This window comes from Athene noctua, chromosome 1 (genome assembly GCF_965140245.1).
Source record: "Athene noctua chromosome 1, bAthNoc1.hap1.1, whole genome shotgun sequence".
NCBI lineage: Eukaryota > Metazoa > Chordata > Aves > Strigiformes > Strigidae > Athene > Athene noctua.
The window spans coordinates 131,501,867-131,529,276 of NC_134037.1; the positions used below are offsets into that span (position 1 = coordinate 131,501,867).

Sequence of the window (27,410 nt, forward strand, 5' to 3'; positions counted from 1 at the left end):
TACCTTCGTTCATTTAGTTTAGGACTATCGACAATTTTACAAAGCGACACAAGCTGCAGTGGGGTTTTTTTTTGCATGAAACAAGAATAAACCTCAGACGACAACATTGAAAAAATATACAATATATATATATATAATATCTGGGAAGGGTTGTGAGAGACCCCACTCTGAGCCCTATAGCTGGCTCCTCCTTCCAAACTTCTTTTCAAGCCCCTTCCTCATTATAGTTTGAACTGTGCCGCAGGCATGTGCAGGTGCCCTCATACATGTTTCTAGAGAGCCAGATGGGGGGGTCAGCAATGTGGGGAATGTCCACAATGAGGATGGCAGAAGATGAAGGACTGTGGGAGGCAGAAATGACAAATGAGGGAGGAGCACGTGTGTACATGGTGGGGAAAGGAAGAAGTTAAAAGTAAGACACCTCCTCCTTCCAGCCATATGTTTTGGAGGGATCCATTGGACTGGTGTTTTAAAGCTCCTAGTAGCAGCGAGAGCCGTTGCTTTTGCCGATGATGTGTCGGTCATCCACATCATTGCTGTCCAGGGAGTCCGATGTCTCCGAGTCGGTGCTGTCATCTTCATCCTCCATGCCCTCGGTAGCTCTGCCCTCACCGCTTTCTCCTGCTCTCTCCTGGCAGCTCTGGTAGGACTGGGGAAGTGAGACATGGGGTGAGGGGAAGGATCTGGCAGCCCAGCTGCCTGCCCAGTCCCAGCTGCTGAGACTGCTCCTCACCTCCATGGGGTTGACGATGATGGTGAGGGCTGAGTCGTCCCAGAACATGTCGCTCTCTTTGCCTCTGGTGCTCGTGTGCCCCCCTTCAGCAGCCCCAGAGACCTCTTGCCCCATTCCCCGCCGATTCAGGGAGTGAATGCGCAGGATGCCAAGGATCACCATGAGTGCCAGGAAGCCCACACAGACCATGATGATGACAGTGGCAGCACTGGGGACCACTGTGAAGAAAGAAAATGAGAAGGTGTGGTTAGAGTCTGTCACAGAAACATGTATTTCCAACCTGACCTGCAGGAACTGAGGTTCCTGGGCAAAGCTTGGCTTTCTGCTCTAGGCAGGAACATGTCCTGACTTTTCTGCTCCCCTGAGCGCAGGCAGCTCCTGCCATCAGCTGCTGTCCCTTTGCTTGAGGCCTGCATGGTCTTCCAGGATGCCTAGGTCCAGGCATCCTCTGATGTCAGGTCGGCCTGCAGACTACACATCTTTATCTACAGAAATCACTAGGACATGTTGCACAGCAGCCATTTGTATCCCCCTCCTGGGACGGAGAAATGTATACTGGGGAGAGCCTCTAAGGGCAGGAGGATGATTTTCAGAGGATGTGATTTCCATGCAAGCAGTGGAGAAAGAAGGAAGCCAAAAGAAGTCTGCTTTGAACATGAGGCAGAGGTGAGGGCTATGATGGCCTAATTAGTGCCACAGTCAAGGCCTGGCTTTTCCACAGGAGAAAGCCTGAAATTAACCTAAGACCCTTAACCCAACTCACCCCTTTGTTCTAGGCCTGTAGGCCGAGCCTTGACTCCTCAGATAACCCCCTTCTCTACAAAATCTATCCAGGCCTCCATGGATTTGTTCTGGGTGGTCCCATACAGCAGGGACAACTTTTCATTTTCTGCTGCGATGAGGCAGAGCTGGGGAAGGGAGTGACAAAGGCTGGGTTTTGGTGCTCTCCCAGCACAAACCTGGGCTGCCCCTGCAGTGACTCAGTGACAGCTGCAGGACTGGACCAGCCTAGAATTGGCTGCTTGTGGGAAACCGCAGCAAAAACTGGCATCAAAGGTGTGTTCCATGTTCCCTACAACAGGGGACCAAAACCAACGCAGGGTCCTCTGTAACAGTCCTAGAGATTCCACCGCCCTGGAGGAGCCAGCTGGACTGCAGCCACACCTGAGGCACAGAGCTGCTAGCACAAACCAGCAAATCTCATCTCTAGCCTAGCTTTCAGGCTTCTCTCTCCTTGTTTTGGGGACAAGAATCCTCCTCTTGTTTGTGTGGTGCCGTATATATTTTTCTGCCTTGCTGGCCACCACCTAGTCCCATCTCTTTTTTTTAGAGCAGTGGCAGTCTTGATTCTCTTGTTTCTCTCCTGCTGTTGAAGCTTCTTTCTGAAATTACAGTACCCAAGCCTGCACAGCACCTTTGCGAGGTGCACAAATGAAATCGTACCAGCTTACAGTTCTTTTAAATCAGGTGTATATTTCAGACTGCTTTTACATCAAGAAAACAACACACCAGAAGAGGATTGTTGCACCAAGCTCTAAAACACAATTTGACACAGACTGCAGTCTATTTGCTAATGACAAGTAGGACAGGACAGTGTAATAATGACAACATGGGTATAGGGAGTCTGAAAGGAATCCTCTGCTATAGGTTCTACCAAGGTATCAGAAAATCAGCATCCTGACCTAAAGGTATAAACCCAAAGGAAAGAGCGTTACATACTTGGGTTGTTATGGGTGCTTGCCAAACTGTGCCCAGATAGCTCTGGGGGTAAATGATGGCCTTGGTGCATGAACTGCTGGGAACTCAGAATATGGTTAGGATGAGCAGCTCGGTTCATATTGTGGAGGACATTCACCTGCAGAAAGACCAGAGTGAGAGAGACTCAGCCCTGTGTTCAGGGTACATTCTGCACTGTGTGCATTCCTATCCACCATGTCCTCTCTATGCATGCACAACCACCTATCTCTGCATGTACTGATCTTGTACCTCAACAGTAAACTCGTTGCTGGAGTAGCGTCCGTTCATCTCAGTGCAGGACAGGTGGAACTTCCTTTCAAAAAGAGCAGTGCCATGGTTGATGTGGTATGAGACCTGGCGTAGTATTTCCTCGTAAACCGCGATGCTCTCCACACCTGAGACAAGAAGAGAGAATTGGTGTTGGGGGAGACCGGCTCTTAGGAAGTATTTCTTTGCAGAAGGGGTTGTTGGGCGTTGGAATGGGCTGCCCAGGGCAGGGGGGAGTCCCCATCCCTGGAGGGGTTGAAGAGTCAGGTTGACCCAGCGCTGAGGGATCTGCTGGAGTTGGGAACGGTCAGTGTGAGGTTAATGGTTGGACTGGATGATCTTCAAGGTCTTTTCCAACCAACATGATTCTGTGATTCTGGGAGGAAGCTCCTGCTTCAAAGTCATCTGGCATCATAACCCTGTAGCAACTAGGAGCTGTAGAGGAATCCAAGGCAATGCTGGGTTCATTCATTTTAGGAAGGAAGCAGAGACAGAGCTGGCTGCAAAGGACCTGATGAAATCCTTGCCTGCACTCCTAGAACAAGTGGAAGGGAAAGAACGATCAAAAGCAACAGCACTGTTCTGGAGTACAATAGTGTTGTACCAGTCCACAACCTATGGGATGTGCTGTCCCCCAGTCATGTCATAAGTATGCTGCTGGCACCTAAGAACGCCAGACCCCACGGAGTAAATCAGGAGCAGTGTACAAGCCTGGATGGGAGCTCAGACACCATGCCCTAGTACTGTGTGCTGGAGGAGGAAACAGCTCCCCAGGGAAACGGCCTGGGACTTATGAAAGCCAGGAGGTCAACAAATGGTTACATCTCAGCGTCTCTCAAATACGCCTACACATCTCTAATTAGCCCTGGGTTACGTGCTTCTCCCAGCCATGCCTGACAGGCAGTGAGAAAGGTGTAATCGGACTGCTGTGGCCAAGGGCAGGACATACCTGTGATGGTCAGGTACGCAGAGGTGTTAACAAGCTCCAGGCCCCGCTGCTGCAGCTGCGCCCCATCCAGGAGCAGGTACTCCCTCTCTGGGTCCAGGTCATCTCCTACCAGTGAGATCTCGCAGCCATCCAGGTTGTGCACAATCTCATCTGACATTCGTGTGTCTGTCACTGAGATGCAAACGGAAAGAAGACAGGGCCAGAAAGCCAGTCAGCCACCAGGGAAGACAGGAGCTGCTCAGAGTGCTACCCACTTCCTCCAAAGTGCTCATATTATATGTAATGACTTCTCTTTCTCTGGCTAGCACTGACCTTGAGTAAAATCACTGTCAGTCTAATTACTTGTTGGAGGAGTTCCCCCGGTTCTAATGACATTATTAATGCACATAATAAAGTCACTTTATTGTGGAACAACATACTATTATCAGACTGGTTCATGATAACACATCTTGGCTCTAAGGACTCTGTTGACGATGTGCAAATTAGGAACAACTCTATCACACATTCCCAGACCCCAAGTGCTTTTGAAAGCTTTTCCCTGTCTCACAACTGCTGGTTACCATGGTTGAGACCTTATCTTCTTTAAAATGGCAACCACATTCAATGACTAACTGCTTTCAGCAGGGCTAAGCCCAACCTGCTCTAAGTCAAGAAACTCATCATTGTGTGCAGAAAGGCAAAGCTACTAAACAGAAAACTATGAGCAAAAAATCCCATTACCAGAAGAGATACGAAAAGAAGTGAAAGGACATGTAAAGCATAGAGTGCAGAGAAATAATCTGAAGATGACGGAGAGAAATTGAGGGATGAGATCTTATAGGGTGTGAGGAAACCAACGGGAATTCACAGGAATAAGTGATGCAGGAAGAGATGGGAGGGGGTGAGAAATAAGGAAAGCGGGAGAGAAGGAAGCAGGAGGAGATTGAGTAAGTGCAGGAGTGGAGAGAGTAACAGGCTGGACGTCCATCCAGTGCTGGATTCAATAAAGGGAAATGTAGGTAAAATGTAAAAGGGATTAGGAATAAGCAGCCCGGGCAAGGAAGAGGAGAGAATGAAGCAAAGGAAATGGGTGGATAAAAAAAGTCCAGGGAGGAGCAGAAAGGGCTAAGAGCCAATTAGCCTACATATTGACAGACAGTGTACTTTGCTTCTATATTTGTAAACTCTCTCCTATTTTGGTTGTAATGAGGGGCTCTACTTCTCTTCAGGACAGCAACTCTTGAAGGTGTTTCCAGTTTGTCTCTTCTACCTCATCCTGTGCTCCACTCACCAGTACCATGCCAATTCTCATCCTTCTTGGCCTCCACCTGGTGAGAAATAGAACAGGTGATCTGAAGGCTGGGGAACAGGGGGACCCCATCAGGAGCCTCAAAGTCTGATGCAGGATGAGCAAAGTGGGTGTCACCACTCAACAGGATCTGGGGGGCATCAGGCTGTAACACCACAACATAACCTTCCACATCAGGAATGGAGACACAAGACTCTTCACTGAAACACCTGAAGGAGAGCAGTAGAAAGCATCAGTTGGCCCAAGCTTCTACCAGCAGCACTGTAAAAGAACACCAGTGAAGGGAATGTCCTTTTCCTGGTAGTCTTCCATTAGGATATTGGATACTTTATTACTTATTTTCAGGAAGAATTTTACCCCTTTTGAGACCATCAATTAGAATTAAAATACAAGGTGAGGGAGTGTAATTTTAGTCAAAAGAGAGATAACCCTCTTTCTGAACTTAGCTGGAGGTGCTGCTCACTCGTGTGTGCAGTCACTCACAAGTGTCCACTCACTTGACAGTAGTGGTGAGTCTGAGGGGCCGGACTCCAGGGGTAGCAAAGCGCAGTGAATTCATGTAGGCCACGTGCTGGATTGCATGGTTGAAGGTTTCCACATCATCACCCTCCAAGGTGAGCAGGGACTGAGAGGGGTTCACATGAACCTACAGGTGGAAGAGAAGAAAATACTCGGTTCCTTGGCAAATGCCAAGAGTCCAGGCTAACAGAGACACAAGGGAGAAAGGTGGGAAGTTGTCTGAGGTGGGGGGAGCAGGCAAAGTCCTGGGAAGCAAGGCTGGGGAGAGGAGTGGAGGAGACCCATGCAAGCTGGGCAGATGGGCATACCTTCATCCCTTTGCCCAGACTGTCGAAGTCACTGTAATCAAGACCCTCACGGCAGGCATATAGGCATTCAATAACCTCCCGGCTCTCCAAGCTACCAGGGCGCACAGTGAAGCCAGCCAAGTAACCATGGAAGTAGTGGTGTATTGACAGAGGATCTCCTGAGGGAAACATGGGAGGTGGAGGGTGTGAGAGACATGGCGAGGAAGAGAGCAAAAATGACAAAAGCAACACCGTGAGGTACATACAGATGTTAAGGGAGGTAGGGAGAGACAGAGAGGGGTGCATGGGGCATGGAAAAGCCAAGACAACAAAAGCAACAGTGTGAGGGACATATGGATGTTAAGGGAGGTTGAGAGAGACAGAGGGGTGCACAGGACATGGAAAAGCAAAGACAACAAGAAGACAGGGGATGCTGAAATAAAGAGATGACAATCTTTTTCATTCTGGATGATGGAAAGTGAGAAAAACAAACCAACAGAAAGACTAGGGCAGTGAACAGTGGGTAGTGTAGAGAAGTTTCTGCCAAACTGCTGAATGCCAGCTGGAAACAATTTCTTCTCCCCTTCTCACTCTGCTTCCTGTGAGGGCTTTTAAAAGAAACTGCATGTTCCATAGATAGTTAGGGATGAGGTGACATCTCCCGATGTCTCTAATGGCTGTTGAGTTCTTCAGAGACCAATTTTAATGATCAGGCATGAGGATTCTTTCTCCACATGAAAAGCATACTCCATCTCTCAAAGCAGACTGTAGGCCTCCTATCAGCCTTTTCATGCTCCACAGATATCAAGGACAAATCTGCCAGACAAGGGTTTCCCTCCCAGGAAGGCAGGACAGGATTAGGGAAGCTGTATGAGGAAGACACCATGCAAGAAGTAATATGCACGGTGAAGAGAGGAAAAGAAGCATCCTCTTTCTTTTCCCTACCTTCTACAGTGTCAGTGGAGTTCTCGTTTTCTTTGATTTTCTCTTTGTTTTTCTCTTCTGCAAAAGGAGAACATTCAGACAAGCAAAAAAGCATTGGAAGAGAGTGCTTACAGGGTCAGGCAAGTACCTATACAAGCAACTGTATTGGCCAGTGCAAAAGAACAGCTCTGGAGTCATGTGCCAAGCACTGCACTCTTCAACCCCCGAGACCCTCTGCCCTTCAGCCCTCTGCCAAAGGAGGGCAGAGTCCTTCTCATGAAGGTCATGGTGAGACTGTAGGATGTGTAACTGATACAAGGGAGAAAGCATAGGGGTTTTTTTCTCCTTTCCCAATGATATCTGGTTTGGAAATTAATTGCTTCCCATTTATGGAACATGGTTCTAGCCATGTTCGTGACAAGCCACGTTCTCAACATCCCTTTGAAACTCAGATGGTTCCAGGAGGGTGTCCCAAGCTGATTAATATTTGTTCGTTGCAAAAGGCCAATTGAGACCACAGAGCTGTGGGAAGATCCCTGACATGGGAGAAGCAAGATTTGATCTTGCTAGAAATTTCTGCTGGAGTGAAGGCAAGCAGCAGGTAAATTCTGTCCTGCTTCAGTCTTGCAGGAGAACTGAAAGACCTGGAAAATGCAGCCTTACATCTCTACAGAACAGGTTTTAATCTGGTAATGGCTTAACTATGTTCCTAATCTGAGCTATTGTTACTGTGGCCTGTTGGTATGGTCCATAAGGAAGGAAGGGGCCATGCTGGCTTTGGTGCCAAGGAGACAAGATGGATGCAATGTGGTTTGTATCAGTTAGTACTGGGTGGTGTTTCTTCTACCTTTTCTGGCTCTCCCTCCACTCCCTCACTTCCCGTATGGGAAGAGCACGGTTCAGTGAGTGGGCACTCACCAGTCCAGCAGGCTCCAATCATGAGCGAGGGCTCCTGCCGCGGGGGGTGAATGAGGCCATTATCATGGATGAGGGCAGGGTCGTAAGAGACACCATCCACATAGAGTGTGACGGTGGGGAACTCCAGGTTGAGGGCATAATGGTGCCATTCATCATCGCAGACCTGCAGCAGACAGCAGAGGAAGGGATCAGTGAAGGGCAGAAGGAGAAGGGACACGGGGAAGAGGCAAATGTTCCCTCACCTGCTCAAGTTTCCAGAGGAATTTCACAGGCCTTGCACTTTCCAGCAACGGCCAGTAGAGAAAAGCAATCCGGCAGCCATGCACAGCCAGAGAGTAATGTGAGTAGCCATCCTCTGCCAGGGACAAGCACAGGGCATTACATATCCCACCTCAGAGCAGTCTCGCTAGCCAGAGCCCAGAGCACATGCTAGTCTGCAAGACTGGCACACAGCACTGTGAGCTCACAGTGGGCTTGACTGGTCCCAGAAAAAGTGACACCTGAAGAAGCTGTATTCCTAAGGAGGGACCCCTGCCCAAAAGAGAGATTTCCCCCTGGATGAACAACCCCTTCTAACAAGTTAGAGGCAGAGAGCAGAAGTGTCACCACCCAAGGAAAAGTGTCTCACCACTCTGCACTGTACTGCAGATGACCATCTCCTCTTCCCGCCTGCCTTTGCCAGGCACCACCGCGTGCTTCATCCACACAGACAGGGTGAAGTGGTCACTCAGCCCCTCGTGGGCATTCAGGCCATTCACCACAGGCACCTGGGCAGCCTGGCTGCCATTGAACCAGTAGATGAGGCTGCTGTCCTGGCTGTAGTGCACCGACAGCTGCGCAGTCCAGTTCGCCACAGGGCTAGGCACTGGCAGCAGGTCAATCTCTCCTGAGGCCGCACCTACCGAGAAGGGAAGCAGTCAGGAATGTCAGCACCAGAGAGCTCTGACACGGGAGTCAAAGAATAAGGAGCCTGAGAACTGGGGAACAGATGAAGAGAGTGTTAGAGGGCTTTTTGTAATGTCCCAGACCACAGGGAAAGGAGGAGTTGCCTACAGGCCTTCTCCTGTCTGGAGGATGGTGACTTCCATCTGTGCAAAGGGAAGTCCCACTGACTCTGCGTGCTGGGGCAACACACAGAAACTTCTGGCTCCCCAGCAAGGAAAGCACAAGGAACCCCTTGTAAATACAAGCAGGGTGCCCACCGCTCCTCGATGCAGCATATAAGCTGGGTGTTCCCCCAGCCCCACTGACTGCAGCAGGGGTGAGGAATGTGTACCCAGCATTGCTGCTGTGCGAGGCACAGAGCTGCCACCACTGCAAACCCCTCCAGGGGAAGGGGCAGGGTGCTATGCCACAGCTGCCCTCAGCCCAGGAAAGAATCAATTCACCACAGAGTTTGCGTAGCGACTTCTCAGAGTAGTTATCCCGGTCACAGCCCTTGGCCACGTGGTTTGTCTGCAGCTCCACTGTGGCCTGAATGTTCCAGAGGGGCTCATCGCAGGACTCCAGGTGAATGCTGGGGAAGAGCGCGAGGCTGCCTGCACCGGGTGTGTACTCAATCCTCTTGTTCCAGCCTAACGAAGAAGAGTGAAAGAGAGAGGGTTAGGTCTTGTCAAGGACTCAAGGCCAGAACATTTGGCACACACACAAGTGGCATCTGTGGACTAGCCCAGAAACAGAGATTTTTGGCCCTTTCCATGTTGTAAAGACAACTTTATGCTGCTGGCATCAGTGCAAGGGAAGACTTCCTACAAGTACAGAGTCCAAATTCTCATCTTCTACAGCTAGTACTGGTGTAGCATCTCTCCTTGGATTGCCAACCTCTTATCAGGCAGAACAGATATTTAGCTGTGTTGACTTCCCCTTAATTCCATTGACTAAGGTGAACCTGTCAGCATAAAACACGTCTGGAAAAGCCAAATATCCTCAAGATGAGCAGCCCCAAAACCAATCTACACTGAATATATAGAGTCTGTGAGCCTCATCAAATACACAGTAGTTCACAGCAATGCAAGGAATGATTTTCCAATGTTAGAATTGTCTTTCAGTGGCTTTGCAACAGACATAGATGTCTGCTGCATCCCCTTAGATAGGACTGATGTTTGGTGCCAGAACTGAACCCTTATATATGGGCATACAAATTCGTACGCGTATATACAAACATTTGCGTTGAGTAGAACTGAGTAGCAAAGACATCACTGTGTTTGGAGGTTTCATACCCTGCCAGCTGGGCTTGCAGGTAGGTTTCACCTGGATTTCCACTTCAGCATCATCAGAAGCCCGCTTCTTTCCACAGTCATAGGCTGTCACTGTGAATTTGTAGAGACGATCTCCACTGTACTGCAGTTTCTCTGTGTTCTCAATGTTCCCTGGTTAGCAGAACAAAGAAATCAAGGGAGGGGAAAGACAGTGTCATCAAAGACGTTCCTTCTAGAAATCACTCTTATTTTTGATCAGCTACAAAAACAACCAAAAGGGGTTGACTCCCCCCTCCCAGTGCCATTCTGTAACAAGCTATAGCATCCCACAAAATGGCTGCTGCCTCTCAGCACCAGGAGAGACATATCAGCTGTGCTAGAAAATTCATATAGCACAGCTCTGCCAGCAAATGGGACTGGCAGAGAGGGCGCAAAGCAGGAAAGGGGGAGTGCTGTGCTTACGGTAGGTGCGAATTCTTACCGTCATTGTCAATCAGAAAGGGAATATTGGGGGTCAGGATCTCATAGTAGCAAATCTGGCTGTACTGTGGTGAGCAGTCTCCATCAATGGCTTCTACACGCAATATGCGGTCATACAGCTTTCCCTCAGTCACTGCCACACGGTACAACTTCTCCACAAAGACAGGAGCAAACTCATTCACATCGTTTACTCGAACGTGCACTGTGGCCCTGATGCAGAGAGACATCAGTAAGAACTGATCGGCTGATTAAGAAACATACACCAGCTAAATTTCAGTGTAAGTCACTTCCCTAAAGTGCACCAGTCTGATTTCCAGATGTCAAAAGCAAGGAAGGGAAAGAGAACGTGGTTTCAATGCAGCAATGCTGGCACACAGGAGCTTGGACAATGATTTCCCACCCCAGAGAAAGAGTAATAGGAACAATAACGTAACCTGGACCTCCCGCCTATATGCAGCAACATAAAACACCACCCTTAGACACAGCTGTCAAGCAGCTCTCATTTTTAATGTATTCACTCATGTGACTCAGTCACTGAACATTTCTGTTTGGGTCTTATTAATGTGTTGAGTTACAGTATCAGGGCTAGAGAAAAATAATTCTGGCTAAAGAAAGCATTCCCACAGCAATTTTCATTTGTGTTCCTGTGACAGATCACATTTTGTAATACTCAGCAATGACTGCAGGGACTTACTTGTGTGATTTCTTGGTATTTACTCCATCAGGTCCCTCTCCACAATCATAAGCCTGAATGGTGAATGTGTGCTCTTTATGTGCTTCACAATCCACTGGTTCCTTGGCCCGGATCAGCCCCTCACCTGTAGCTTTGTCCAGGATCACAGCTTCAAAAGGTACCCCTGCCCCATGGATCCTAAAGCCACAGATTTCACCTGGTACCCACAAAGGCAGAGTGGAAGGAGAGAAAGAAAAGGACTGAAGAGAGCACATTATGCCCCCTTGCTTCCCTCTCCCATATTTTCTTCCCTTCCAACCTACACTCTCTTTTCTCCCTCATTATCACTTTTCATTTTGAGCAATTTTTGGTTCTCTAAGAGTTCCTCCTGCCATCTCTTACAGCCATTAATGGTGCAGATTGCCCTCTACAGGAGACTGCTCCTAAGGTAAGGAGTCTTGACCAGCATCCAGAAAGATTAGAGGTTACAAGGCTCCAGCTGGATTTAGTGCTACACAGCCACAGTACTGAGGGAGCACCTTATTTCTCCTCTGCATCCCTCAGGGAGGCAAAACAGGCCATATATAGATAGACAGCCAAAGCATGAAGCTCCACGATGTCTCATCCACCCACACATGCAGGATGTGCACAGTACCGCAGGGAACTGCAGATAGGGTCACCTAAATCGTAAAGTTCAGCTCACAGGGACCACTTTTCCTCTCCCAAAGCTGAGGGAGGATGCATGAGGATGCACAGCCGAAGCAAGCACCAGGAATATAACCCTTGTAAAGCCTTGTCTGCAGCTTCAGAGATTTGTGCTTACTGTGATGGGATGTAGCACTGCCAACAAAGTGTGCCCTACCAGCTTTCTCCAGTGCTCACAGACAGAGAGCTGTGCATGTGATCTTTAGAAATAGCAGAACTGCGTCAAAAAGTAGCTGGCTCCACCCTCAATTTCTCTCCCTAAGGGAAACAGCTCCCAGCATCCTAAATCAAGCCATGCCCATACTGCCTGAAGACTCCACTGAGGACCTCCCCCGGAGCAAGGTTTGGAGGTGATTGTTTCCTGGAGAGAGCTAGAATCCAGTGCAGGGACAAATGCCACCCCGTCTCTGCCTCGTCAGAAGTCTCTCCCTGCCTCCCACCCTTCCCAGAGCTGTCACCCACCTACCTGCATAGCGCAGCGGAGCATCTTTGTCCAGGGCGAATAGCGGTGGGTTGAGCAGGACTGTGTTGTCATTCTCCATAACAATGCCCTGATACTCAGCTTCAATCCAGGGTTTGTGCTTGTTTGCTGAGATGGATTTGGGGTAAGGGATAGAGCACAGGAGTGTATTAGCCACCAGTGACAGATGCAGGAGGACAAGAGCAGAGTATCATCTAGTGGCAGGTAACAACCACCCCTCCCTACCTTCTTCTCTGGAAATAAAGAAATCTAAAATAGGCTGGGAGGAAGAAGTTATCTTTCTTTAGTTCTACTCTACATGGCTCTTGGGAGGCCTCATCAGAAAACAATGTGTTCCTTCTGGCCTCCTCATTGCTATCTTATTACAAATAAGTGGACAGGCATATGGGTGTCCAGGAAGGCTGGAATGGTTAAAAAAAATAAAATTAAGAGGCAGAAGTAGCCTGATTCTGGAGACAGATTCCAAGTGCTATATCCTTTTATCTCACTGAAGCCATAATTAAAGGATCCAGGATACATCTTCCTTTGGGATGTCCCCAGGGGACAAGTCTTGCATGCAGATGTTATCCCTGATGCCTTGCATCCTCTAGACTAAGGCCCAGGATCTACACACACGTACCCAGGTACACCTTCAGTCACTCCTCCTATACATATAATGACCTACTCTGAGACCCCATTGCTCCTTCCTTCCCCAGTCCACGGCGAGCACCATATTCCCTTGGCCCCTCCTTGCTAATCCCGTTGGCTGGAGCCCAGCCAGTCTTGGCAAGGAGGCAGCAGCCAGCAGGAGGCTCTGAAAAATGTCACAGACCCAGAAATAGCAAATTAATCTTTATCACACAGGCTCTAGGGCAGGGAAAGGGAGAAATAAAGGGGGGGGGGGGGGGGGGAAGAGGGAGGTAAAATCATTACAAATTAAAAACCCCTCCCCCATGCCCACTCCCTGCCAAATGGGCCTCAGAGATTACATTACATGGCCTAGTTACAACCACCCATTCCCAGATAATCCTCCACTCTCCCACCCCCCAGAGACCAAGATTTATTACAACCAAGCAATTCTTTGAGCACAGCATGGCCCAGAGCTGGTGGGGAGTAGGATATCGAGCCTTTCCCCTCAAGGGCACTACTTCCGATATGTGAATTCATCTTCTGCAGCACAGAACCCTCTGAAACTATGGCATGATGCATTGCCTCAGGAGGGATGGAACCCCTTAAAACCAAGCCCTTCTGGAAATGGGGGCCAGAGGCTGCAGCCGGAGCCAGGGGATGGCCATCAGACAGGGTGACAGGTCAGAGTGGGGATGCACCAGCAGGGCCGAGCAGGCAGCCCCAGCCTGGCGTAGAAGCGGAGAGCGTGGGTTGGTGTTCCTCCCTCACTGTAGTGATTAAGATTATAAAGCATTGCGTAGGAAATCCAGAGAAGCATCCACCCTGCTCAGTATGCAGGTGGAATCCTCCCTCTGTGCAAGTGCCCATGTTTCACCCCACCCCTCCGTTGCCCCCACCAGATTCCACTCTGTGACAGCTCCAGTGCATGCACCACGCTGCCGAGGTGGGAATTCGTAGCTACAAATGCCAAAAGTGCCCTGTTGCTGAGGTAACAAGCTGGGGGTAGAGAGAGAAATCCTTTGCTGCATCCACCTGCAACTTGAGAAACACCAATCTGATTTCTCGGGAAATGAGTTCCTGGAGATTAGAAAAACATTTTGCAACTATTTTTTGGCTAGAGACTCTTGCCAGCTTCAAGAAAGCTCCTGTAAATCTAAAATAATCTGCCAAAGATGGGTAGATGTTTCAGAGTGTAAACTCACAGAGAAAATCCAGAGTGTAAGGGGCCTTGCCTCGCCACTGGGCCCCTTGGCACCAGAGCAGTACAAATAAATGCCCCTGCCAACATCAGCATACACAGAGCTCCGCATCACACTCATCCTGTAGCCCTACCTCTTCCGAAGCACAGAAAGCACCCCAAGGTGTCACATTCCCTGACAACCCCCGAGTCCCTCACGTGTTTTCAGATTCTCCCACCCTGTCAGATTACTGATGTGCTGGTTCCCCTCGGGTGAGTTTCTCACGCCTGTCTCTACAGCCACAGATCTAGAAACCTACATCTTTCTCCATTGCTCTGCATGTTCAAAGAACATCTGTATTCAGAATGTTACTGCTGTAGCATTAGGGTGGGGTTTTTTTTTGCATATTTAGCACAGAAAATACTGTTTTATATAAGCAACCTGCATAGTTAACATGTAACGATACAGTAATTCCTATTGACACATTGTAGATGGATGAACAAGAAATGGAAGATGGAGATAGGGGATGTGTTCTAGGGACCACAGGGGTCTGTGGAGAAGCAACACATTCCCTGTCAGCGCGCTAAGGGAGGGAAGAAAAGCGAAATCCACACAGGAACAACTGAAACAAAAGCAAGAGAAGCGGGTAGAAAAGGGGAAAAACGGGGGGAAAAAGGGTGGAAAAGAGAGGAAAGAACGGACAAAAAAGCGGTGGCAAGAGACAGACGGAGAAAGTAGAGAGAAGGGCTGGGACGAGGGCGCCCAGAGGGGCAAAGGGAGCCGGAGCCGCCGGGGACCGCGAACATCCCCGACAAAAACGTGCGGGGTGAAGGCGACGGGCAGCGCGGAGCCGCAGTGCCGCCGCGGGGGCGGATAGACGAGCTCCGCCGCGACCGGTGGGTCCGGGAGGAGGGGCCCCGCCGCCGCCTGGCACCGGCACCGGCCCCGCGCCCGCGGCGCTCACCTTTGTTGGAGGCGCCAGCGGGCAGCGCGGCGCAGAGGCAGAACAGAGGCAGGAGAACGGCGGCAGCGACGGCGCGGGGCCGAGGGTCGCCCATCGCGGTGGCGAGTCCCGGCCCGCCCGGGGCTACTGACCGGGCCCTGCCCACGCCCTCGCTCCCGCGGCGGCGGCGGAGCGCGGCACCGGCGCGGTACCTCCGCCAGCCCGGCCTGGCCCCGCCCCGCCACTGCAGCATGACGTCACGGGCGCGGCGGGGGCCGGTAGCCAATGACGAGGGGCCGCCGCGCCAGGTGCGGCGGGGGGGATACGGTGCGGCGCGGCCGCTGTTTTCTTTCTCACTGCAACCCGGGAGAGGGGCGAGGGCTCGGGGGCGGGGGGGTGTGCGGTGGGGCCCGGCCCGGCCTTTGCGGGGGGCTTCAAAACCCTGGGAGCGTCCTCGCAGGGTGCTGGGGGGCGCGGGAGGGGATGGGGGGTGGGTGCCGGGACCCGTCACCGCATCCCGCCGCCGCCGCCGTCTCTCCTCGACGGCTTGGCCGGGCCGGGGCACCGCTGTGAAGAAGCTCGCAGCTACCGGCCTCATGGTGTGAGAAAGGGCCGGTGGGGTGGGGGGTCGTGATGGCGCTGGTTGGCCGCCGAGAGTTGAACCCAAGCAGCCCCTGAAGAGGGCGGAGGGTGAGGAGGTGCCCTGCTGTTCTCACGCCCCCCCGCTCCGAGCCGCGGTGGAGACGCTGGAAGCGGGGGCAGGCCCTGCCTTTTCCGCGCCCCCCGACGCGGGGACTCTTACTGCGGCGGGTAGTCCGGGAGCCGGGCTGCCCCCCAGACCTCCACCCACCGCGGGGGAGGCACCGGCCCGACGGGCGAGCGCGCTGGGTCCCGGCTCCGCGCCTCTCCCGCTCTTTGCCCACTCTCCTCCGCGCAGCTGGCCCCGTCCCTCCGCCCCGGGATGCCTCCCAACCTCACCGGCTACTACCGCTTCGTCTCCCAGGAGAACATGGACAATTACCTGCGCGCTTTAGGTAACTCCCTCTTCCTCAATCCGCTCCTTCCTTCCCTTTCGCTCCCTCCTGTCTCCAAAAATATCGGAAGTCGGGAAGGGGAAGAAGGCGTTTGGGAATCCCTTGGCCCTTCTGTCTGGGCCCATCAATTTTGTGCTGTGGTGGAAGGGGGGAGGAGGTATCACGGCTGGGGCTCCCTGGCCAAAAGTGGAGAAGCTCCGTGGAGATGCTGCTAGAGGGGGTGTCCAGGTCGCCCACACATCTCCCCTCCCTCTCATTCTCCAGATATCAACGTGGTCCTGCGAAAACTGGTGTGCCTCCTGAAGCCCGATAAAGAGATCATCCACACAGGAGACCACATGGTCATCCGCACCATCACGTCCCTGCGGGACTACGTTATGGATTTTGACCTGGGAGTCCAGTTTGAGGAAGACCTGGGACCCGTGGATGGACGCACGTGCCAGGTGAGAAGCCCAAACAGTGCAGTTTGTCATCGTACGGGGCTACATTAAAAGTTCAGGGACTTGATTAGCTTTTGTTTCATGAACCACACAAGAGCCCAGCCCCAGAGCTGGCATGCCCCAGCAGGTCCATGAGTAAGTGGTTCTACGAGTAAATTACAGCAAAGGGTGTGAGCACCAAACTGCCAGAAACCCAGTGCTTTGGGACCGAGCGTGCTATCCTCTGGAGCAAAGCCCTGAAAAGACAGAATGTCAGCCCACTTGGCAGTAGCACTTGGAAGCCAGAGGGTCATTCACCTCCCATAAAGAGCATTGGTCCTAATGAGGCACCAGAGACACCAGATCATGGTGAAATGTGTCCGAGAGGAACAGTCAGTGTCATCGCTGGAACACTGTACTGCCAGCACCCTCTTGTCTTGGGACCGTGTCTTCCCCTCTCCTGCTTTCTTTTCAGACAACCGTCTCCTGGGTGGGGGATCAACTGGTGTGTGAGCAGCGAGGAGAGAAGAGGAACCGAGGCTGGAGGCACTGGCTGGAGGGGGACCAGCTGCATCTGGTGAGGAGGGGTCCGGCGCAGTGTGCTCAATCCCAGTCGCAGTGTGCTGGGGTGGGGGGGACACTCAGTACAGGCGCTGCGGGCTCTGAGCCAGCTGCGCAGCTTCCTTCCAGCTCCTCTCAGACTTCAACCCTGGCTCCTCAGGGGCAGCCACCACTTCACACAAACATCCGTCTCCAGGGTTTAAAAGTTAACACAGCTCAGCAAAGGCGCTGGCCCTTCCCTGACCCGCTGGGCCTTTGGGAGGGTCGGGAAGGGGCAGCAGCATGGGGCCATGACTCCAGCCAGCACCGGGAGGGCAAGCAGGGATCCAGCCTAACCTCCTCTTTCGCCCCTCCTTTTCCCAGCGCATGACCGCTGAAGATGAAGTCTGTGTCCAGGTTTTCCAGAAAGTGAAGTGAGCGCTCCGTCGGATGGATGCCCGGATGGGACCCCGGCTCCTGAGTGCAAACTGTCCCGATTGAAAAAGAAACAAGACCCGAGGGAGCCAAGCCCCACCCGAGCCTGTAGCAGCGTGGTTTTTATTCTGCCTGGCCTGTCGCCCGGCGGCGGGATGAGACGGGGCGGGCCGGGACCTCCAGCGCCTGGGGGTGTCACGGCGGGGCCGGGCCTGCGGGGAGCCGGAGGCGGGGAGAGGAGGCGGACTAGGGGGGCCGGGGCGGGGAGGGCGGTGGGCTGGCCGGCTGCACGGAGGGTCCTTTCAGAATAAGAGCAGGGCGAGGGCTGCCCCACGGCCGGGCCTGTCCCCCCCCCAGTTCCCGCGCTACTCCCACCCCCTCCTCAGACCCTCCATGGCTGCCCCACGGCTCATCGAGCTGGTGTCCGAGTGGGCAAGGGTGGCTGAGGCTGTGCCTTCTGCGGCCACCAACACCAGCTATCCTCTCCCGTTCCCCGGGGACACCTCATTCTTCTCAGGATCCTGGAATCCTCCAGCAGGATGGGTAGGAAACAACTTTGTTCTTCCGAGTCATGGATTTTCCTGTAATGCTATGAAATCCGAGGGCTGGGGCAAGTGAACTAGCCCCGTGTTCATCTCTGTGAAGGTCCCGACGGTGAGGAATGCTCAGGCTCTCCTCCCAGTGTTAAGAAACCGTAGCTACTGCCTCTAGCCCCAGCACTCCTGGTGTCCCTGGCAGCATCTCCCCGTGGCCATCATAGTTTCCCTGGTTCACAACTTCTCTCTACAATCAGAGACCAGGGGACAGAATCAAAGGAGGTGAGTTCCCCTAAAATGCCAGACCAGTGCCAAAGGCGCGGGTGTCCTTTACTGAAGACACTTGGCAGGATGTGCACGAGCCCACTGGCGGTTTTGAAGGACACTTGTGGTTGCTCCCCAAAAAAAGGTTGAAGGGCAGGGTACACAGCTACTGGCATCACAGAGAACCAAGAGGTAGGCAGATGTTGAAAACACAGGCCCTTTTCAAGCTGAGAAAAATGCATTTTTTTTTCTTCCAGCAGCTCATCTAAAACGTAGTCTTTTCCAAAGAGCTTCCTTTCAGGGAACTGCAAAGATGAGTGCTGTGAGAAAAACATTACTTCAGATGTGTGATAAGGGGCTGGCAGCTGTCCCTATCATGCCAACCTCTGGCTCTTCAAGGTTGTCTCTGAGGACATTCCAGCCTGTAGCACCCCATCAGTATCCACCATGCAAGGGAACCACTGGGTGGGACACAATCAAACCCAGTGAGCAATCGTAGCCATGCCATCCAGCATGTCATTTATCTGCTCTCTGCAGACGTCCACAACCCATCATTCCTTCTATCATAAGGAGCCTCTGCTTTATCTTTGTTCTATCACAAGGTTGCAAAAGGTAGAGCTTTGACTGACAGCAGCTGAAGCTGGTTCAACTGTTGCCCTCTTCATACTGCTCCATACAAGAAGAGCCCTTCTGAGCTGCTTCTGATCACCATGTCCAGACTGATATCTTCCAGACTGTGTGATTAACAGCTGATCAACTCATTTCAGGCCCTGCAGCAAAATGTCATATCCGCTCAGACGAGGGGGACAAGTGACTCAGATTCGCAAATCCCCAATTGGAGCGGACAACAAGTCTCCAAGTTCAAGCATTTATTAACTACCTACAATGTACTAATTGAACACACGATAATTGGCTAAGTACAGAGCAAGTTGTAGCAAGCAATGTAATATGCCTTGCATTTCTTAATAGAAAAAGGAAAAGAGGGAGATAGAGGGAATAGGGAAATACAGATCACCGGTCTGGGTTCCTGTGCTGATCCCACCAGCGAGGGTTCCAGGAGGCGGCCGTCTTTTTCTCTGGCATCCATCTTCTTCGCTTCACTGCTCTCTCCAGACAGCCGGGGGGCAAGAGAGAGAGGGGCAGAGAGAGAGTCCTTTCTTCTCCCCTTTGATTTATACCTACTTTCCTTGGGTCCGTCCCCTAGGTCGACCCACAGGCCTACGTATCCCATGTACGGAGAGGGGTAAGGTGTTTCATGGGGTGATGTAATTAGCATGATCATGACAGCTCTCGTTAGCATATTGAGAGGTGTTAACTTTAATATGCATTTTGTGGATAATGAAGCAAGGGTAATTCACTGGACGGATGGCCCTTGAAATTTGCCCAGGTGCCCCAGAGGAGAGCCGTCCTGTCTCCACAGGGACGGCTCCCCCAGCTACATCGGGCAGCCTTATCAGCTTCGGCCTCCACAGAATGCATCCTGTGACTCATAGTTTTGTCTTGCGAGTGTTTGAGGCATTTCTTCAATCAGCCTCAACTTTTGCTTTCCCAGGCTGTTTGTCTTAGTTTCTCACAGGCCTGGTTTCTCATCTCTCACATCCCACCCCATGACTCAAACACTCCAAGTTCTTTGACCATTGTGATCTCAAAGGGTATAGGGAAAAAGAAGACAGAAGGTAAGAGAGTATATATCCAACTGCTGCAATGCATACTATGAAAAGCAAAACTTTGCACAATATTACAATACTAATATTTACAAGCTGTCTTCCCCACCCCGTGAGTCCTGAGGATCCCGGTGATGTTGCTCATGACCCAGGGTTCCATCCATCAAACCAGTTCATTGGTCAAGAAAGTTTTCTGTTCCCGTTGGCAATCTTCTTCATTGTGGCACAGGTCTCCTCTGTAGAGGTGGTGGCATTGTGGATGGGGATGCAGCATTCTCCCTCAGTCAGACTCAGCACACCGCACAGTCCATATTCCTTCAGCAATGCTAGCTGGATTCTGCAACGCCATCCTAGATGCTTGGTGGATCTGCACATTTAATTCCTTAAAGGTATACCTTGTTAGTACATATAAATACTAAGTTAAATTTTCTAAAACTATTTGAGGTTACACAATCACATTAGAAGGTCAATAAGAATTTAAATGAGAATACAATTTAATATTCAGGTACAATTTGTTAATGCTTAATTTGTGGGACCAGACCCCTCCAGCTAGTCTTTGATTACTTCATCTTGCTGTTGGTTATATGATATTTGCAAGCACCAGTGTGCAGTCACAGGTGACTTACAGGCTTCCTTAATTTTGGAGGTGATTCCCAATAAGGTAACTTAAGGCATAACTCCAACTTAGCCTTCCAATAAGTGGATTCTCCACACTTAGCAGGTATGATTCCACAAATTATATAACAATGTAAGCAGATTACAAATAATAACTAACCAATAATGCCTGTAACTATTGAAAGCACTAAAAGTAACAGAGGTCTCTGGTCTTCCAGGATCAATATCCTGTAAAACAAATATACGCATAACAAAACAATGATGGTTAAAAAGAAGGGACAATCCACCTGGTATTGATATGGTATTCTTTCCCATGGGCATGATATTGATGGGAGTTTTTAGGGTTAGGGGTACTGTGGAGAAATTTTTGGAAGATAACGGCCACCTGGTCCTTGATACCGACATGAGTAACTCTCTGCTAGCTGCCTCTGTGTAAAGAACTACTGTTCAATGTTCCTCTCTGGCTTGCCACTGCATAGAGGGCTATTGTTCATCAAATTCCTTAACTAGAGATATGGGGTGAAGTTGAACCGTCAAGTAGGAGGTCCATAGGCTCGTGCTTTTCGCATGTGCTTTTTGTGTTGTACCAATGAAATATGAGTTATATTGTGTGGACAGTAGCTTAGAACCAATCACAGCTTGTTTAGCTGTATGTGATCACTCCCTAGTAGTATATAAGATGCTCTGTACTTAATAAAATTGGAACAAGCTGGCAAACCATATTGGTGTTATTCTTGATACCCGGGCTTTATCCGTCGACAAAATGGCACCCAAACAGGGACTGTCTTCTTCTTAAAACATCGACTGAGACGTGGCGGTGAGTAGAGAACTGCGGATAAAAGCGGCGCAGGGAAACACAGAAGCCGGTGCACAGATGCACTTCTGGAGTTAGGAGACGGTTCTGCAGGCTGTCCTCTGCAAAGGTAAGCTGCTATGGCACAAGAAGTGGAAGCAGCGATACGGCTCCTCACAAGTATACTTTCTAAGAGAGGTAGTGATGTGAGTCAGTCCAAGCTAAAGGACTTGGTACAATGGGGGCAAGAACAACAGCTTTGCCTCAGCGCCTCTATGTTATTTAATCTGTCCGAGTGGAGAGCTGTAGGAGATTTACTGTGGAACTTTACTATAAAGGGTGGAAAAGCAGGAAAAAGGGCAAAGGAACTTGGATCGGTGTGGTTGGAAGTGATTACTGCTTTGCAAGAGATGAAAGCTGAGCGGAAGGTTGCCGCTGCAGCAATAGAGGCGTTACAATCAGATAACACAGAGTCGAACGAATCACCCGTAAACGACCAGAAGGAGGCAGACAAGGAAGATCAAGACACAGGTGTCACCTGAAATACAGGGGTAAGACAGACAGCAGTGACCTTTTGAGGATTCCAACAAATGAACTCGTGCAGTGATATGTAAATGAACTCGATAACTTGCTGTGTTTGCCAAACGTGCAAACTGTGGGTTTTGGTATATTGTAAATCCTGTGAGGATAAATTTTGGGTAAGATCTGAGTTTTGTCATCAAGGATGTCAGCGCTGTAATTCTGCAGCACCTCACACTGCACATGATCTTTTGCATATATTGTCCATTACTCATGAAAATAGAGTGGAAAAACTAGCTACAGCTTATTTGGACTTGATAGATCGGCTTCAACAGCAGGCCTTGGATGTCGAGTTAATCAACACTGAATGCGCTAAGGATTTGTTAGTACCTTATATTTGGACAGTTTCTGACTCATTATGGGAAAGAACTAAAGCGAATTGTGCAAAAAGATTTGCATGGAAGCGTAAAACTAAAAGAAGAAAACGCCATTAGGCTATCATGATGTGGTTATCATTAATGTGCATTTTATTGTGTTAACATTAGTAATATCAGATTTGACAAAAACTGATGTCAGAACAAATATGTGGGTTACATGGGCGAATCAAACTGGCCAAGATTCATTTTGTTTGAGCCTTGCTTCTGCCACTGATCCTTTTAGAACATGTTTAATTGGATATGCCTATTTTGACCTTAAGGATTTTGATGGTATGATTATCAACTTTACTCAGGCTCAGGATGTTTTTCATGATGTCATAAGGTATTGCATGACCATCTATAACCGTACACAAACATGTCATGATCTGTCTTGGCCTTTATTTCAAGGACGAATAATCAATAGTCTCAACATCAGTACCCTGAATCCAATACAAGAATTAGAATTAAAAGGATCCCTTATGGCTCATGAAAGTAAAAGCACAGGAGGAATGCCATGGGGATGTTTTTCTTTTGCAACATTTGATACTCATTTACACTCCTCAAACATCAGTCTGGCCAGACTTCAGCCAGACTTGGCATATAGTCGTTTGCCCTATGCTACTGATGTTTCTTCTCCATGGCCTGGTTCACATCTTTTAGTAATTATTGTGGAAGCATAGAGGCTTCTGGATTTTTAGGTTCACAATTACCAGAAAAAGGAATATGGAATAATGGTAGTGCTAAAATGTTGCCCAAAGGGTATTTTTTGATTTGTGGAGATCGAGCCTGGGGAGGCACCCCAGGATATGCCTTTGGAGGACCTTGTTACATAGGGAGACTTACATGGTTTGCACCCAGTCAGCATGATCTCACACAAGGTAGAAGGAAAGCACGATCTCTAAAAATCCTGACTGAAGACTGCAAGGACAACGTGGAGTTAATGAGTAGAACTCAGTTATTTTTTTGCCTCCTTGTTAGCACCAGGTATTGCTTCTGCAAATGCTTTAGTTAACTTAGAAAAATTGGCTTGTTGGAGTGTAAAGCAATTTAATCTAACCTCAGAGATCATTTCAGCTTTACTAACCGATGTAGATAGTGTTAGACATGCCATGTTACAAAATAGAGCAGCAATTGATTTCTTACTATTGGCACAAGGACATGGTTGTGAAGATTTTGATGGAATGTGTTGTATGAATCTGTCTGATAATTCCGAATCCATTCACAAGGCACTTAGCCTAATGAAACAGAATATACAGCACATTCAGCAACATCGCTCTGGATTTGATAGTTGGCTTCAGACTCTTTTCGGAAAATGGAATCTTCCTTTTTGGTTAGGTAGCTTGTTGCAGGAATTGATTCGATTTTGCTTCTATGTTATGATTGCAATGTTTATAATAGGTATTAGCATTTCATGTATCAAGCGATTCATCACTAAGGTGACAAGCCAAGTCCTGATTGTTCAAAAAGAAAAAGGGGGAGATGTGGAGAAATTTTTGGAAGATAACGGCCACCTGGTCCTTGATACCGACATGAGTAATTCTCTGCTAGCTGCCTCTGTGTAAAGAACTACTGTTCAATGTTCCTCTCTGGCTTGCCACTGCATAGACGGCTATTGTTCATCAAATTCCTTAACTAGAGATATGGGGTGAAGTTGAACCGTCAAGTAGGAGGTCCATAGGCTCGTGCTTTTTGCACGTGCTTTTTGTGTTGTACCAATGAAATATGAGTTATATTGTGTGGACAGTAGCTTAGAACCAATCACAGCTTGTTTAGCTGTATGTGATCACTCCCTAGTAGTATATAAGATGCTCTGTACTTAATAAAATTGGATCAAGCTGGCAAACCATATTGGTGTTATTCTTGATACCCGGGCTTTATCCGTCGACAGGGTACTTGCCCCACAGTGGGCAAGTCTACTAGAACAGGTTGTCCAGGATAATGGAGCAGGTTTGCAAAGTCTTTAGTCTCTTTTTCACATTAACAATTTTAGGAGGAAGTGCAGGTGCTTGCTGTAAAAGTCTTATAGAGGCAGTCAGGGACCCAAATTTCCATTTTCTTCCTTTTGAATCTACCCAGGCTTCTCCCTTCAATAGGTCAAGTCCCAGGATATTTGTGGGAAAATTTCCCAGAATCATAATAGTTTCTGTTGCAGTTTCATTCCCAGGTAACCAGCATTTCACCCGAGCAGTCAGCTGTGGCTTAGAGTCCCTGAAAACATCTGTAACCTAAATCTGCTTTTTGCCAGCAATTATGCCATTCTGCTTGGCAACATCAGTTTGGAGTGCTGAGACCTGAGCACCCATATCTACTAGAAATGTAACTGGAGTTTTAAGGGGGACGAGCAGAAAAGTAATCAACAAGTCTCCCTTAGTATTCTCTGTGAGCCTCCTTAAGTGGACCCACCCGCCATCCCCCGGCTCACTTACTGGGGATGGCACATCCAGTTTCCCGACCCTAAATCAATCAAGTCCTCTTCAGGGGCAGTTGGTGTTTGAGAAGCAATTACCACCATCTCCTTAGTTTTCAGTTCTGTCCCTCCCTTTGTCAGAAAGGTCTGCTCGGTTGGGGGGGGCAGCTTCCTTCTGCCTTTCCAGGCTCGAATGAGCTTTTCTAAAACTGTAGTAGGCAGACCATCCATTAACTCTCGGGGAATCCCCTGTCTTGTGCCCTCAATCCACAAGAGGTTTCTCTTTGCTCTTAAAACTTGCGGAGGGGAAGGAGACAGATTTTCCTGCTTTTCCATTCCGCGTAAGGAGGGCTTAGGTTTACCCATTCCCCTGATAAGGCCCATTCTCCGGCCATAATTTATTAAGTCCTGAGCTATCTCTCCCCAAGTCATGGGCTCTCCCCTTCCCTGTCTCCCCCACTGTGGGGCTAATGCAATCCGCAAACGATCTTGTAATTGTATTGCATGTGATTTCAAAGAGTCTGGCAAGCCCCGAATCAGGGGAGTCATTTGACCGGGTTTAGCAATTAATAGCATCGGGGAAGGCTGCTGAGGAACCAAACGCCTGTCATGCATTAATTGGAGACAAGCAGCCTTCTGCAGACTTTCAGTCAAATGATTTATGGTTGGGGTCTCAATACATACTGGATCCCCCCCTTCTAAGGGGTCCAGACTTCCAGCCCAATAAGCAGCTCGTTGAGTTAACGACCACGGCTCTTTCTGGTCGTCAGAAACTAAGAAAACCCCTGGCCCCCAGTACCCCTGGACCTCATCTTCTGATAACAAAAATCGGCTGCCACCAGTCAAAGATACCCTCCGCACATATTCAGTCTCAGTTTCATGAGCTCGTCTGGTATATTTCTCCTGAATTTTTGCAAGCTCATTTGCTGGGTACGGTGTAGTTCGAGTGGTGACCTGCGGAGCTCTTCCACCCTGACCCTCGGTGGTCTCTGTTTTAATTAATGGTCTTAAATTTGCCCCCTCATTTTTGGGGTAATTAATCTCTCGGCTTATCTCAAAATCCTTTGTTGGGTACAAGGGTCTGGCTGCTGATTTTGCCAGACTTGTAACTCCCTGTTCACTATCCGGAACAGAGCCAAGATCTGTCCGGTTGCAGGTTTCTTGTTCATTCATCTCTTTTTCAGACTGTGAGATTTTTTCTTGGTCCAAGGCATCTAACAGAGCTGTGTGAAGTCACTGAGTGGTGTTATGCTCATCAGCTAACTGACTTTTCAAAACTTCAGTTTGCTCTTGACAGAGTTTAGCTTTTTGTTTAGTAACTTTACGTTCCTCAACCAATTGATCCTGGAGAGCTTTTACCAGATCTTGTAGGGATTCGATCATTTCCCTTTCTAATTGTTTCTTAACATGTTCATCTTTTTGGGCTGCAGTCAGTGCTGCCCCTAATACAGCACACTCTACAGCTTTTCCTTTGCCTGGTCGCAACCCTTTCACCCCTGCAAGCACACTGATATAGCTCGCCACTGCTTCTGGATTTTGCCAATTATCGTGGGCCCAAACCTCTACTAAAGGAGGAGAACAAGCCTTATACTCCTTCAGCTTCTCAAAAATAGGGGAGCAGTCAAGCACCAACATTTCCTGGCCAGTCATGGCTTGCAACTGCTCGAACCTCTCCCGGCTTAGAGCTGAGAGGTCACTTCCCGATTCTCCCGGTCCTTATCAGATAGAGAATCAGTATCCCTCTGACCCTCTCCCAGCTTAGAGCTGAGGGGCCAATTCCCAGTTCTGCCTGTCCGAGTTTGTCGGATGGAGAACCACTATTTCACAAGACTTTCCGACACCGAAGGGGATCCTGCCAACTATGCCAATTTAATGTCACGTCCCGCTCAGATGAGGGGGACAAGTGACTCAGATTCACACATCCCCAATTGGAGCGGACAAGTCTCCAAGTTCAAGCATTTATTAACTACCTACAATGTACTAATTGAACACACGATAATTGGCTAAGTACAGAGCAAGTTGTGGCAAGCAATATAATATGCCTTGCATTTCTTAATAGAAAAAGGAAAAGAGGGAGATAGAGGGAATGAGGAAATACAGATCACCGGTCTGGGTTCCTGCACTGATCCCACCAGCGAGGGTTCCAGGAGGCGGCCGTCTTTTTCGCTGGCATCCGTCTTCTTCGCTTCACTGCTCTCTCCAGACAGCCGGGGGGCAAGAGAGAGAGGGGCAGAGAGAGAGTCCTTTCTTCTCCCCTTTGATTTATACCCACTTTCCTTGGGTCCGTCCCCTAGGTCGGCCCACAGACCTACGTATCCCATGTACGGAGAGGGGTAAGGTGTTTCATGGGATGATGTAATTAGCATGATCATGACAGCTCTCGTTAGCATATTGAGAGGTGTTAACTTTAATATGCATTTTGTGGATAATGAAGCAAGGGTAATTCACTGGACGGATGGCCCTTGAAATTTGCCCAGGTGCCCCAGAGGAGAGCCGTCCTGTCTCCACAGGGCTCTCTCCCCCAGCTACATCAGGCAGCGTTATCAGCATCGGCCTCCACAGAATGCATCCTGTGACTCATAGTTTTGTCTTGCGAGTGTTTGAGGCATTTCTTCAATCAGCCTCAACTTTTGCTTTCCCAGGCTGTTTGTCTTAGTTTCTCACAGGCCTGGTTTCTCGTCTCTCACACAAAACCTGATACAAACTTTCATTTTTGGAGTTTACATTCTGGTTTGATGGCAGACAGGTAATTCCTTGAGGTGGTTAGCCAGACTCTTCCACTGGCATGGCAACCATCCACGTAATTGTCATGTAAGCCTGTGAGGTGATATGCTGAGTTTGTTTCTTCTGACTGGTCGCCAGCCATCAGATATCTGACA

General features: G+C 49.5%; 2 protein-coding genes across 2 annotated transcripts; one reads left to right on the top strand and one right to left on the bottom strand.

Moving 5' to 3' along the window:
* Positions 1-5: 5 nt before the first annotated feature.
* CLSTN3 (calsyntenin 3) lies at positions 6-15,157 on the bottom strand. Its single transcript, XM_074895742.1, has 18 exons — positions 14,911-15,157; positions 12,145-12,267; positions 10,995-11,190; positions 10,302-10,510; positions 9,842-9,991; positions 9,011-9,196; positions 8,251-8,520; positions 7,865-7,977; positions 7,623-7,785; positions 6,726-6,782; positions 5,802-5,959; positions 5,472-5,620; positions 4,957-5,183; positions 3,687-3,857; positions 2,720-2,865; positions 2,453-2,588; positions 734-951; positions 6-649 (listed from the first exon to the last, which is right to left on the bottom strand). Exons 1-18 carry the CDS (start codon positions 15,140-15,142, stop codon positions 479-481), a joined length of 3,075 nt encoding a protein of 1,024 aa, XP_074751843.1. The 5' UTR covers positions 15,143-15,157; the 3' UTR covers positions 6-478.
* A 224-nt stretch (positions 15,158-15,381) lies between these two features.
* On the top strand, positions 15,382-17,476 carry RBP5 (retinol binding protein 5). Its single transcript, XM_074927366.1, has 4 exons — positions 15,382-15,923; positions 16,188-16,366; positions 16,818-16,919; positions 17,267-17,476. Exons 1-4 carry the CDS (start codon positions 15,851-15,853, stop codon positions 17,318-17,320), a joined length of 408 nt encoding a protein of 135 aa, XP_074783467.1. The 5' UTR covers positions 15,382-15,850; the 3' UTR covers positions 17,321-17,476.
* The last annotated feature ends 9,934 nt before the right edge of the window (positions 17,477-27,410 follow it).

What these genes read in the sequence shown, in the direction of transcription:
- CLSTN3 (XM_074895742.1), bottom strand. Translation starts at nt 15,142, where the DNA reads ATGCTGCAGTGGCGGGGCGGGGCCAGGCCGGGCTGGCGGAGGTACCGC. An exon ending in CTTTCTGATTGACAATGACG is followed by an intron (nt 9,992 to 10,301) that starts GTAAGAATTCGC and finishes TCTGCTAACCAG; the next exon opens with GGAACATTGAGAACACAGAG. An exon ending in TGCGTACCTGACCATCACAG is followed by an intron (nt 2,866 to 3,686) that starts GTATGTCCTGCC and finishes TTCTTGTCTCAG; the next exon opens with GTGTGGAGAGCATCGCGGTT.
- RBP5 (XM_074927366.1), top strand. Translation starts at nt 15,851, where the DNA reads ATGCCTCCCAACCTCACCGGCTACTACCGCTTCGTCTCCCAGGAGAAC. An exon ending in CAATTACCTGCGCGCTTTAG is followed by an intron (nt 15,924 to 16,187) that starts GTAACTCCCTCT and finishes CTCATTCTCCAG; the next exon opens with ATATCAACGTGGTCCTGCGA. An exon ending in AGGGGGACCAGCTGCATCTG is followed by an intron (nt 16,920 to 17,266) that starts GTGAGGAGGGGT and finishes TCCTTTTCCCAG; the next exon opens with CGCATGACCGCTGAAGATGA.